This window comes from Trichomycterus rosablanca, chromosome 11 (assembly GCF_030014385.1).
Source record: "Trichomycterus rosablanca isolate fTriRos1 chromosome 11, fTriRos1.hap1, whole genome shotgun sequence".
NCBI classification, from domain to species: Eukaryota; Metazoa; Chordata; class Actinopteri; order Siluriformes; family Trichomycteridae; genus Trichomycterus; species Trichomycterus rosablanca.
The window spans coordinates 25,425,778-25,440,554 of NC_085998.1; the positions used below are offsets into that span (position 1 = coordinate 25,425,778).

The 14,777-nt window shown below is 41.0% G+C and overlaps 1 protein-coding gene across 3 annotated transcripts in view; it reads left to right on the forward strand.

The window, feature by feature from the left end:
* si:dkey-119f1.1 (Structural maintenance of chromosomes protein 6-like) overlaps positions 1-14,777 on the forward strand; it is a 164,488-nt gene that overhangs the window by 108,429 nt on the left and 41,282 nt on the right. For all 3 annotated transcript variants that reach the window (XM_063004092.1, XM_063004094.1, XM_063004093.1), the window contains 2 exons: positions 6,582-6,727; positions 9,448-9,573. In XM_063004092.1, the coding sequence (XP_062860162.1) occupies positions 6,582-6,727; positions 9,448-9,573 (272 nt within the window). The remainder of the gene's footprint in view (positions 1-6,581; positions 6,728-9,447; positions 9,574-14,777) is intronic.

The window sequence follows — 14,777 nt, forward strand, 5'->3', positions numbered from 1 at the left end:
AAGTTTGTTGTGGGAGATGATTTTACAGTAAGACCTACAGGGGTTGGACAAAATAACTGAAACACCTGGTTTTAGACCACAATAATTTATTAGTATGGTGTAGGGCCTCCTTTTGCGGCCAATACAGTGTCAATTCGTCTTGGAAATGACATATACAAGTCCTGCACAGTGGTCAGAGGGATTTTAAGCCATTCTTCTTGCAGGATAGTGGCCAGGTCACTACGTGATGCTGGTGGAGGAAAACGTTTCCTGACTCGCTTCTCCAAAACACCCCAAAGTGGCTCAATAATATTTAGATCTGGTGACTGTGCAGGCCATGGGAGATGTTCAACTTCACTTTCATGTTCATCAAACCAATCTTTCACCAGTCTTGCTGTGTGTATTGGTGCATTGTCATCCTGATACACGGCACCGCCATTGGATGCACATGGTCCTCCAGAATGGTTCGGTAGTCCTTGGCAGTGACGCGCCCATCTAGCACAAGTATTGGGCCAAGGGAATGCCATGATATGGCAGCCCAAACCATCACTGATCCACCCCCATGCTTCACTCTGGGCATGCAACAGTCTGGGTGGTACGCTTCTTTGGGGCTTCTCCACACCGTAACTCTCCCGGATGTGGGGAAAACAGTAAAGGTGGACTCATCAGAGAACAATACATGTTTCACATTGTCCACAGCCCAAGATTTGCGCTCCTTGCACCATTGAAACCGACGTTTGGCATTGGCACGAGTGACCAAAGGTTTGGCTATAGCAGCCCGGCCGTGTATATTGACCCTGTGGAGCTCCCGACGGACAGTTCTGGTGGAAACAGGAGAGTTGAGGTGCACATTTAATTCTGCCGTGATTTGGGCAGCCGTGGTTTTATGTTTTTTGGATACAATCCGGGTTAGCACCCGAACATCCCTTTCAGACAGCCTGTTGGATGTGGTTTGTCCTTCTTGGTGGTATGCTGACATTACCCTGGATACCGTGGCTCTTGATACATCACAAAGACTTGCTGTCTTGGTCACAGATGCGCCAGCAAGACGTGCACCAACAATTTGTCCTCTTTTGAACTCTGGTATGTCACCCATAATGTTGTGTGCATTGCAATATTTTGAGCAAAACTGTGCTCTTACCCTGCTAATTGAACCTTCACACTCTGCTCTTACTGGTGCAATGTGCAATTAATGAAGATTGGCCACCAGACTGGTCCAATTTAGCCATGAAACCTCCCACACTAAAATGACAGGTGTTTCAGTTATTTTGTCCAACCCCTGTATGTCTTTATCATAAATTGTGGCTATTCCTCCACCACGACCACTAAGACGTGGCATATGTTCATAACTGTAACCCGGAGGAGATGCTTCATTTAAACCTAGATACTCATCAGGTCTAGCCCAGGTCTCGGTTAAACAAAGTGCACTAAGACAATTATCTGTAATTATTTCATTTACAATTACTGTTTTGCATGCAAGTGACCTGATGTTTAGAAGTCCTATCTTTAGTTTAGCTCTACTATGGTTTTCATGATGCTCATTTAGATTAATTTTAATTAAGTTATTATGACATACTTTTTGATATTGTTTTGGCTTACACCTGCCACGGTAAACAGACACAGTCTCAATGGTTTGTGACCTAAGGATTCCGGGTGACGTCCGATGGCGACAAGTAAAGTGAACAGATCACCTGAGAGAAACAGCACACTAACACTTTTTTCTGTAGCTGTCCAACATGTTCAGCCAAGTTTGTCAGACATATTGGTGGGGGTGCAGTGATTCTTTTTAAAGTGATGTAGTGTAGTTCAGGAGGGTTACGGCTTTGGGGAAGAAGCTCTTCCTGAGTGTTCTGGTGCAAGAGCACCCGTAACGCCTGCCAGATGAAAGCAGATGTTTCTCGCCCTGCCTAGGGAATGTTTGTAATAAGTGTCCTGTATGGTGGGTAACTGGGTGCTGGTGATGCGTTGGGCAGTTTTAACCACCCGCTAGAGAGCTTTTCGGTCAGCTGCGGAGCAATTGCCGTATGACAAAGAGATGCAGTTTGTTAGAGTGCTATAAATAGTACAGCGGTAGAAGTCCACAAGTATTTTGGGGCACAAGTGGGCTTTCTTAAAGTTTTGTAGGAAGTAGTGATGCTTGACTTGGATTGATGTGTCGACGGTAATCTCTTTAGGTTTCACTGTATTCAGCTCCTGGTTGTTGTCCTCACACCATGCAACCAGCTGCTGAACCTCCTTTTTGTAGACTGTTTCATTTCTGTTGTTTTTGATAAGACCTATCACTGTGGTGGTGCCCGAACCTGATAATGAAATTGGAATCATAAACAGGAACACAGTCTTAGGTGAACAGGGAGTATAAAAGGGAACTCTGCACACAGTCTTGCGGCACTCTAGTACTCAGTGATGGAAGATGAGTAAAGGTTGCCTAACTTAACAGACTGGGGTCTATTAGTTAGGAAGTCCAGAATCCAGTTACATAGTGATGTGCTGATACCAAGCTGACTGAGCTTCGAGGCCTTTGGAAGTCCAGATCTCAAACTGCAGTGATTAAAGTCCCCGGTAACAATAAAGGCTCTCATCTGGGTGCATAGTTTGAAGTTTGCTAACAGCAGCACAAAGATCTGTCATAGCTACATTAGCATTAGCATCCGAAGGAATATAAACTGCAGCAGCAACAATGCAGGAAAACTCTTGTGGAACATAAAAGGGTCTACACTTAATACTTTATATTACAGTGCCTCCATCTCATTTTAAATACTGACACTGGTAAAAAGGTGATATTTAAATCTTCAAATGAGTACATACTGTATCTCCACTGGGGATGCTATAGAAGAGAAATGTAAGGGTTTGGAAATGCACTGATTTCAGTTAACTAAATGCCAGATGGATACCCATTTGCTACCACAGCACTTTCATTGCTTAGTCTTTTTATAATATAGTTATGTGTCTAGGTAAGTGCACAGTTTTCACAACACCACTGGGGTTATACAAATGCACTCCAAAAGTCTTTCCGATTCTGGGGGAAAAGCAACCTGATTTTTCGAAGTTTGGTGCAGTTTGGGTGGACTTGGTACACTGCGTCCTAAACTGCTCCCAAAAATCTTGGTCCAGACCAGATGCTTTTGTCCTTAAGCCCTCAGGGCAGATAGTTATTGGTCTAATATGAATTAGGAAATTAGTACATACAGTGTATCACAAAAGTGAGTACACCCCTCACATTTCTGCAAATATTTCATTATATCTTTTCATGGGACAACACTATAGAAATAAAACTTGGATATAACTTAGAGTAGTCAGTGTACAACTTGTATAGCAGTGTAGATTTACTGTCTTCTGAAAATAACTCAACACACAGCCATTAATGTCTAAATGGCTGGCAACATAAGTGAGTACACCCCACAGTGAACATGTCCAAATTGTGCCCAAAGTGTCAATATTTTGTGTGACCACCATTATTATCCAGCACTGCCTTAACCCTCCTGGGCATGGAATTCACCAGAGCTGCACAGGTTGCTACTGGAATCCTCTTCCACTCCTCCATGATGACATCACGGAGCTGGTGGATGTTAGACACCTTGAACTCCTCCACCTTCCACTTGAGGATGCGCCACAGGTGCTCAATTGGGTTTAGTCCATCACCTTTACCTTCAGCTTCCTCAGCAAGGCAGTTGTCATCTTGGAGGTTGTGTTTGGGGTCGTTATCCTGTTGGAAAACTGCCATGAGGCCCAGTTTTCGAAGGGAGGGGATCATGCTCTGTTTCAGAATGTCACAGTACATGTTGGAATTCATGTTTCCCTCAATGAACTGCAGCTCCCCAGTGCCAGCAACACTCATGCAGCCCAAGACCATGATGCTACCACCACCATGCTTGACTGTAGGCAAGATACAGTTGTCTTGGTACTTCTCACCAGGGCGCCGCCACACATGCTGGACACCATCTGAGCCAAACAAGTTTATCTTGGTCTCGTCAGACCACAGGGCATTCCAGTAATCCATGTTCTTGGACTGCTTGTCTTCAGCAAACTGTTTGCGGGCTTTCTTGTGCGTCAGCTTCCTTCTGGGATGACGACCATGCAGACCGAGTTGATGCAGTGTGCGGCGTATGGTCTGAGCACTGACAGGCTGACCTCCCACGTCTTCAACCTCTGCAGCAATGCTGGCAGCACTCATGTGTCTATTTTTTAAAGCCAACCTCTGGATATGACGCCGAACACGTGGACTCAACTTCTTTGGTCGACCCTGGCGAAGCCTGTTCCGAGTGGAACCTGTCCTGAAAAACCGCTGTATGACCTTGGCCACCATGCTGTAGCTCAGTTTCAGGGTGTTAGCAATCTTCTTATAGCCCAGGCCATCTTTGTGGAGAGCAACAATTCTATTTCTCACATCCTCAGAGAGTTCTTTGCCATGAGGTGCCATGTTGAATATCCAGTGGCCAGTATGAGAGAATTGTACCCAAAACACCAGATTTAACAGCCCTGCTCCCCATTTACATCTGGGACCTTGACACATGACACCAGGGAGGGACAACGACACATTTGGGCACAATTTGGACATGTTCACTGTGGGGTGTACTCACTTATGTTGCCAGCCATTTAGACATTAATGGCTGTGTGTTGAGTTATTTTCAGAAGACAGTAAATCTACACTGCTATACAAGCTGTACACTGACTACTCTAAGTTATATCCAAGTTTCATGTCTATAGTGTTGTCCCATGAAAAGATATAATGAAATATTTGCAGAAATGTGAGGGGTGTACTCACTTTTGTGATACACTGTATGTTATATGCTGTCACAGATTTGTTTCTGGAAATCATCCTAAACCTGCTGCAAATGCATGATTGGACAATATTCATCCCTAACAGAGTTGCTTGCATATATTATTGGTCAACAGCTGGATGTACTTGCCAGCCTAATACAGTGTGAGAACTGACAAGTATGACTTCTTTATTGAGGTTATCAAGAAACTTTAATACATAAGAACATGCGATGTGATTACACATGTGATTATGGGTTTGTAGAGAGAATACATTTATACTGAGGTGCAAGCTATGAGGAAAAAAACCAATAGCAGAGCTCCTCAGATGGCTTAAAGGAGCTTTTATATGACTGTTATATCTGTTATATGACAAGTGTTATTTAACACATTTTACTCTAAACCTTTTGTATGAGGTAACTTACATGTTGTTACATGGACTAGGTTTGCAGTTGCTTAAGCCGGATTTCATCAGTATTACACAGATTCTCTCTGCAGTGTAGTCCTGGAACTTGAAAGCTGAAGCCTCTTGAAGTGGTGAATGTAACAAATATTTTTTGTTAATTTTAAATGTTTTTACTTTTTTAAACTACTTTACCAAATCCTAAATATTATATGATTAATATAATAATATAACATTAATAATTATACTGTTATTAATCTTGTATAGTTTTTTATTCCCAGCTGAGTGAGAGTTAATAGTGCCGATTTTATGTATTTGACTTTTTTTCTGCAATAGACACCATTTTGTTTTTACTAAGAAAAAAATGATCCATGGTCATATTAATGGTTGTTCACTAAGTCCTTGCAACTGTTATTAAGAGGATTTACAATGCAAGAAACTGTGCCATGTACTGTATGTGGACTGCTCACTGAACAGCCATATAAAACCTAGTCATTACTTTTGCACTTAAAGAAATTTGAACAAATAAAGCACTCTGTACACTTTTTTTTCTGGAGCATTTTGAGATACTAGCATTATCTGCAGAAGACAACATTTTGACAACCACATTTACATTTAAGAGCACAGACTAGTTCTGTGCAACACTGGTTTGTGGATAAATGCAATATTATTTGTGGGTATTGTTGATGGTCTCAGTGACATTTTCTAAAGTGCATTTGTGGTTATTGCTGACAGTTTCAGTGACCGTGTGCAGGAAGATGTTTTTAGTGGGGGTTTTTTTTCTGATTTTCATGTTGTATTGTATTCAGCAAATGGTGTGACATTTGGGATACAGCAGCTCTCCTCTGCCCCAGGTGTGCCCTGCTACATAGGACAAATGTTCAGTTTAGATATTTTTTGTGTCAAAGATAGACCATACCATTTTCAATTTTTTGGAAATAAGGGTAAACATCATGGCAGAAGTAGGAATTTTCTAGCATCAGGATTGGAAATGTTGTAGCTTTTGGCCATCAGGAACAGTATTTATGAGAGGTAACAAAGGCAAATGAATAAGCAACAAAATATGTGATGTGTAAAGGCATGTTTCACAAAAAACATTAGTAAAACATTTATTATTGATGCTTAGGTGATCTTTAGAAATGGTGCATAAATTAAAATGAAAAGCATGTTGATAAAGAAATGAGTGGTACATTTTACCATAAGAAATATGGGAACACATTTTAAATCCATTTCTTACAAATATGGTGTATGCTTAGTTTTATAGCATTTCCTTTTGTTCGGGGTAATAATATAATTTTCTAACAAATGCTAATAAATTGAATTATAAGTGTAATTATACGTTTTGTTGTTGTTTACTGATGGCTATAAGCAGGCAGTTTTATTTGTAATGTAAATGTTTAATGCATTGTCTGCTTTTTAAGCATGTTTAGCTTTTATGTATCAGGCTTCCATGGAAAAAGCTTCAGAAATCTGCCCAGTGTGTCCAAATGTAAGGAGAACAGCCAAAAGTCTTGACAGCGAGATCAACCGTTTAAAACACAAAATTAGCGTACAGCAAGACCAACAAGGAGACAGAGACAGCATCATCAGGTATGTTTTGTGTGTGTGTGTGTGTGTCTATGATTTCAATCTTGGCCTTCATTGACCAACTTGTATTTTTGTAAATACAAAGAAATTTTAATTTTGACACCAACAAAACAATGGGGCAGGGGCAGGTTTACCATTGTTAAATAACCTGTTACAAAACCTTTAAATTTAGAATAAATACAGTTCTGGGAAAAGTATTTGCCTTCTTTTCAATTTCTTTAATTTTTTGCATGTTTGTCACCCGTTTGTTACATGTTTCAGATCATCAAACTATTACACACACAACAAATATTAAATGATGATTTCACTGGAAGTCACTGGAATTCCAGATGAGTGTGTGGGAGTTTGGTTTGAGGGGAGTAAATTGTCTTGGCCCCTGGCCTTTGAAACTCCAGATTTGGGATTCTGAAGTAAAGTACACTTAATTTACATGCCCAAGCGAGGAAGTAGTGGAAGTGGGGTTCTGTTCCTTCTTGTACTCTCTTGTTCCTTCTCTGGTGTCTCTTTTCCCAAGATAGATTGTGAAAGAAGTTATCACTTGAGATGAAAGAACAGAGTTGTTCCAAGCTGTGACCCTTATGGTTCTTGTGAATGTGGGGGAATCAACTTGAGGTTCTCTTTTGGGGTTGTAAAATCCTAAGATTAAACAGACCCTGGCATGAGAGGTCATTTGAATGTATGACGGCCTCAGGAAAAATAGACAGATGAAGAAAGAATTTTTAGGAATAATTCATGGAATATTCTTAAATTCCACTACACACAGCTGACATACTGTTTAAAGTTGGTCAGGACAGGAGAGAGGGAGACAAAACAGATAATTAAGAGCGCTAAGATGTTGTGTCTGAAGTCCTGCGGTGACAAAATAAATAATGTCACTAGCACTCTTTGTCGCAGCTTATTTGTCGCAAGACCACCTCCTCTCTTCTTACCAGTCCCCTCTGAATTCCCTCTGTACGAACTAGCGAGAAACCAGCTAGAGAAGCCAGTTAGTCTATCCGGTACATTCTCATGAAGCCATGTTTCCATGAAGCACAGTAGACGGTGGTTGTTCACCACCTTGTTCATCCGCCTTGTTACCAAGAGACCTAACTCCTCAGGTATATAAGCAGATGCTCCATGCCGGTATTGCAGTAGCTTATTGCAGGTGTAAGTGGGGATATAAAAAAAATACATGCATTTAAACAATTTGGTAACTTGTATATACAATTTAGAGACTATGAGGGCCATTCTAGAGTTGTTTGATGTTAGTTTTACTTATGATTTTGTACATATAAATGCAAATCGAAGCTTTGCTTCTGCTCTACTATTTTTTCCATTTTGCACAGCTTTAGAGTTGAGCATGCACCCTTGTTTTCTAATTATAGGCTAACAGTAGAACTGGGTTAATTAGTTTTGTTTATATCAAAACTCTTCTTCTCTCTGAAACGGTCACATGTAGCTTAGCCATTTCTCTCTCACACACACTCTCCTTGTGCACGAGATTCAGCAAATGATTCTTCTCCTGGTCAGGGTCCGTTACAAATCTTGGTCAAGTTGTTTTATATGAGCTCAAGGTACAGGAACACACACTTCTGCGTAAACCTAACAAGGATATTCCAGAACCGATACCTTTGGTTTAACATTTTCTTTTAATGCCTTAGTATTTCTGTGAATCCATGATGCCTGTCACATGGTCAAGATTGCCAGTTCCTGTCGCAGAAATGCTTGACTATAATAATAGTATTTTTCTGGTCATAAGCCTTACTTTTCTTGCACCAGACAAACCACTGATCCACATAACTAAACAGTTTCAGTTTTGGTTCATTATTCAATAGAACTTTGTCTCTAAAATATGCATTCAAAGGGCCCCTCGTGCTTTAGTTCTGTTTAATCTTAAGATTTTATGACCCCAAAAGAGAATCCCAAGCTTTCTCCCCCACACTCACAAGCATCCCATGCGTGTTTTGCAACCACCCAACACGTAATCTTCACACTACAAAGCTCTTCCCCATTTATGGGCCCACAAGGACTAAAAGCGATAAGGGTCAGAGCTCAAAGTGACATCTCAAATTCACTAGGGTCTGTTCACCAACTAGTACAAGAGAAACAGAACCCCAATCTACTTCTTCCTTTGTGCATGCAAATCAAGCATCATTCCCTCCAGAGTCTGGAGACATCTGGACTTTGACAGACAACAAGAAATAATTTACTCACCAACATTAATCTGCTTCAAATTCCACAAAGATGTACTAGCACTGCTCACTGTAGGTTTTTTTCTGTGTTTGTTAAAAGCATATCTGGACTCAAATGTCTGGATCTGTCAAAACAGGCCTAGATGTTATGACCATGACTTGATTATTACAAGAACCGTGTGTGACCAGTAAAGAAAATATTCATGGTATCTGGGAATAATGTCTAAATGTTGCTCAGTAAACAGTACTGACTTTGTGGATAACTAGTCCACTTGTAAGGGACGATCTTTAAACTGGTATGGTGTGCAGGTGTGACTTACATTTGGCACCATTGATTGTTTAGTATAAAAAGTCAATATAGGAAATAAGATTTTTGAATATAGCTACATCTCTAATTTAAGTGTGGGGGGGGGGGGGGGGTCGTGTTCAGAATACTAAAAATAGCAGTGTTCATAGGGTCATCAGTTGTTCCACTTATAGTGGTTCATCTATTTTTTATTTACATTACAATTATTTTTTAAATGGTTGTGCATTTTTATGGTTTATTTACAGGGAGTACCAGGAGGCTTTGGAGAACTATAACAGGATTTCCCAACAAGTGAAGAGTCTAAATCGCTTTATCCATCTACTAAGCAACATTATGAACATGAGACATAATGGCTACACTGAATTAAGAAGGTAAGATCATTACTGCTAATATTGTTATTTTTGTTTATTATTTGTTTTTATTAAAGATAACTTTTATTTCCAATCCAGTGCTGAAACGTTCAAATTTTTTATTTTTATCAACCGCTTTATACTGGTAATGGTCGTGGCAGGTCCTGTTGCCTAGGAATCACTTGGCACAAGGTAGGAATATTCCAAACAAGGTGCCAATCCATGGCATTGCTTTAGTCAGCAACATACATCCTGTATATGTGGACCCTCATCTGACTGATATAGCACAGCTGATTTTTGAACCAGGATCTCAGCATTGGTGGGTTAGCGTAATGGACCACTGCATCACCCAATCGTCATTGAACCAATAAATATATATTTTATTGACTTAAATGAGCCTTTATTCAAATTTAAGATGGCTACATGATCACCATACTCAAATGCTTAATCACTTTACTACAGGAGAACACATACACATTCAAAAGGTTTAAATGCATGGACTAACTGGGAGAAATGAGGGATCAGGAGGAAAAAAGAGAAATGAATGCTGCTCAAAACTACTTTAAATTTGCGCTGGTGGGCCTGCCCTGAGATAGTATATCTAAAACTGTGTCTATCAGTTGAGCAGAAGTATAGTAGATTGATGTGCCTTTTAAAAAATGAATGGAACTGAATGGAATTAAAACCGGTGCATTGCAGGTAAATAAGTGTGCTTATTCAAAAACTGTATACAAGCCAAAGAGCTATCAATGGGATGAATGGACTGAATAATAACTGGAGAGAGGCATTTGTCGAAGAAAATTGCAGTGAGATTGCAGTTCAGCAATGGTGTACTATATTGCCAAAAGTATCGCTCGTCTGCCTTCACACGCATATAAACTTGAGTGACATCCCATTTTTAATCCATAGAGTTTAATAAGATGTCAGCCCACCCTTTGCAGCTATAACAGCTTCAACTCTTCTGGGAAAGCTTTTCACAAGGTTTAGGAGTGTGTTTATGGGAATTTTTGACCATTCTTCCAGAAGCGTATTTGTGGTCAGACACTGATGTTGGACGAGAAGGCCTGGCTTGCAGTCTCCACTCTAATTCATCCCAAAGGTGTTCTATCGGTTTGAGGTCAGGACTTTATGCAGGCCAGTCAAGTTCTTTCACACCAAACTCGCTCATCCATGTCTTTATGTCTATGCCGTTCTCCTGGCAACCGCCAAACCCAGACTCGTCCATCGGATTGCCAGATGGAGAAGCGTGATTCATCACTCCAGAGAACACATCTCCACTACTCTAGAGCCCAGTGGCGGCGTGCTTTACACCACTGCATCCGCTGCTTTGCATTGCGCTTGGTGATGTAAGGCTTGGATGCAGCTGCTCGGCCATGGAAACCCATTCCATGAAGCTCTCCATGCACTGTTATTGAGCTAATCTGAAAGCCTTTGAAGGTTGACTCTGCAGAAAGTTGGCAACCTCTGCGCACTATGCGCCTCAGCATCCGCTGACCCCGCTCTGTCATTTTACGTGGCCTACCACTTCATGGCTGAGTTGCGCTTCCACTTTGTTATAATACCACTGAGAGTTGACTGTGGAATATGTAGTAGCAAGGAAATTTTACAACTGGCATCCTATCACGGTACCACGCTGGAATTCACTGAGCTCCTGAGAGCGACCCATTCTTTCACGAATGTTTGTAAAAGCAGTCTGCATGCCTAGGTGCTTGGTTTTTACAGACCTGTAACCATGGAAGTGATTGGCACACCTGAATTCAATGATTTGAATGGGTGAGTGAATACTTTTGGCAATATACTGTACTTTTGGTGAGATTGGGAATGTCTGTATGTGAGAAATATGAGTGAATAGTGTTGCTTACATATGTGATTGTGTGTATGCAAGTATGCATTTGGTGAGGGGTGTGAATACGTTTGCTCAGCTACTTGATTGTGTGTGTCCATGTATTTAGTGGGGGTGTTAGTAGTGGGACAGGTAGTTGCTATGGTAATTGATTGCTTGAGTGTAGATTTGTGGCTGCTAAGGTGTAGATAGGTGGTTGCCAGGGTGTACCGAGGTTACTAAGCTGTTGCTAGGTGGTTGGTAAGTGGTTGCTATGGGGATGGTGGGTGTTTGCTGTTGTGTTTTAAATGGTAGTTTGGGTGTGTGCAAGTATGTATGTGAGGGGAAGGGGTGTGAATACCTTTGCTTATATAGATGAATGCAAAGATGTAATTGGTTTTTGCTAGGGTGAATGAATGTGACTGGAAAGAAAATTAATGAATAAAAGGACTAATGGAGGAGGGTGGGTGAGTGAGTGCAGGTCATAAAAAAAACTAAGGAGGTGCATTCCCTGAAGCTCAGCAGAGTATGTGGAGATTAAATACTATTAATAATAATAATAATAATATTGTGTGTTTAAGGTAAGTGTGTGTCTGTGCAAGCATGCTGTTGGTAGCATCTGAACACTTTTGGTCATGCAGGTGACTGTGTGTTCAAGCATGTAGTTGGTAGGGGTTTGAATAACTTTGTTTAGGCAGGTGTGTGTGTGTGTGTCTGCATGCATTTGGTGACGTCCGAATACTTTTGATCATTCAGCTGGTGGCCTCCGAATACTTTTGGTCATTCAGGTTACTGTGTGTGCAAACTTGTACAACCCCAAATCAGAGAAAGTTGAGACAGTATGGAAAATGCAAATAAAATAATAATGCAGCGTTCCTTACATTTACTTTGACTTTTATTTGATTGCAGACAGTTTGAACCCGAAATATTTCATGGGCAAGGGATTACTTTGGCAAACCTTTGTCAAGCACTACAATACATGCACAAATGCCACTTAAAACTGTACTGTGCAAAAAAGAAGCCTTATGTTAACCATGTCCAGAAGCGACGTCAACTTCTCTGAGCTCGAAGACATCTAGGATGGACCATCACACAGTGGAAACGTGTATTGTGGTCAGATGAATCAGCATTCCAGGCCTTTTTTGGAAAAAATGGACGCCATGTTTGTTATGGCAGCATTAATGTAGAAAAGTAAATTGAGATCTTTGAGCAACATATGCTGCCTTCAAGCTGTCATCTTTTCCAGGGACATCCATGCATTTTTCAAAAAGACAGTGCAAAACCACATGCTGCACACATTACAAAGGCATGGTTGCAGAAGAAGAGGGTACTGGACTGGCCTGCCTGCAGTCCTGTCCTGTCCCCAATAGAGAATGTGTGGAGAATTTTGAAACAAAAAATGCAACAACGACAACCCCATACTGTTGCACATCTTAAGATGGGTTTGCAGGAAGAATGGGACAAAATAAAACCTGAAACACTAAATCGCTTGGTATTCTCGGTGCCAAAACTCTTAAGTGTGGTGAAAAGGAACGGCAACATTACAAAGTCCTAAATGCTTTACTGTCCCAAATTTTTTGGAATGTGTTGCAGGCCTGAAATGCAGGAATTGCTGTTTATTAATAAATGAAATTAAGTTGACAAAACATGAAATATCTCAGGTTCATAATGTCTGCAATGAAATTAAAGTAGATGTAAGAAACTCTGTTTTTTATTATTTAGTGTTTCCATGCTGTCCCAACGTTTTCTGATTTGGGATTGTAGTTTGTGGAGTGTAAATACTTTTGTTTAGGCAGGTGAGCGTGTGTGTGTCTGAGCAAGCATGCAGTTGGTGGCGTCCGAATACTTTTGGTCATGCAGTGGGTGGCGTCTAAATATATTTGGTTATTCAGGCCACTGTGTGTGTGGAAAAGCATGCAGTTTTTGTGGTGTAAACACTTTTGCTCAGGCAGTTGACTGTTTGTGGCTGTGCAAGCATGCAGTTGGTGGCATCCAAATACTTTCGGTCATACATTTGGTGGCGTTCAAGTACATTTGGTCATGCAGGTAAGTGTGTGTGTGTCTGTGTGTGTGTGTCTGTGTGTATGTGCGTGCAAGCATTTAATTGGTAGGGGTGCGAATACTTTTGCTCAGGCAGTTTACTGTTTGTGGCTGTGCAAGCATGCAGTTGGTGGCATCCGAAAACTTTTGGTCATACTTTTTGTCAAGCAGTTAGTGGTGTCCAAATACTTTTGGTCATACAGTTGGTGATGTCCATATACTTTTGTTTATGCAGTCGGTGGGGGTCTGAATACTTTTCCTCAGGCAGGTGACTGCGTGTGTTTGTGCAAGCATGACGTTGATGGTATCCGAACACTTTTGGTCTTACAGCAGGTGACTGTGTGTGTCTCAAGAGTTCAAGAGAGGCTTATTGTCATTTCAGCTGTATTCAAGTACATATTGAAACAAAACAATGTTCCTCCAGGACCAGGGTGCAACATAGAAAAAAAAGTGCAAGACAATACAATATGCACAGTGCAGATAAACAACACCACAATAAATACAAAAAGGCTTACAATAAATACAAAAGACATTTCTAATTTAAAGTAATTTAGAGTAACCATGTACTGGCCAACATAACACATATTCTGATATACAGTTAGCAGCGTAGGGTTTTATAGCAGCAGAGTGAGATATATTTAAAGATATACACTATATTGCCGAAAGTATTCACTCACCCATTTAAATCATTGAATTCAGGTGTTCCAATCACTTCCATGGTTACAGGTCTGTAAAACCAAGCACCTAGGCATGCAGACTGCTTCTACAAACATTTGTGAAAGAATGGGTCGCTCTCAGGAGCTCAGTGAATTCCAGCGTGGTACCGTGATAGGATGCCACCTGTGCAACAAGTCCAGTCATGAAATTTCCTTGCTAATAAATATTTCACAGTCAACTGTCAGTGGTATTTTAACAAAGTGGAAGCGATTGGGAACGACAGCAACTCGGCAACAAAGTGGTAGGCCACGTAAAATGACAGAGCGGGGTCAGCGGATGCTGAGGCGCATAGTGCGCAGAGGTCGCCAAGTTTCTGCAGAGTCAATCACTACAGATCTCCAAACTTCATGTGGCTTTCAGATTAGCTCAATAACAGTGCATAGAGAGCTTCATGGAATGGGTTTTCGTGGCCGAGCAGCTGCATCCAAGCCTTACATCACCAAGTGCAATGCAAAGCAGCGGATGCAGTGGTGTAAAGCACACCACCACTGGACTGCAGTGGAGACGGATCACGAATGGTCATAGGCCATAATTCTTAGCTGCATTCTCTCTTACACACTTTCAAATCCTCTTGCATGCACTACCAAACTCACTGACACACTATTATTCTCCCTCTCACACACTATCATACTCCCTCTCACACAAT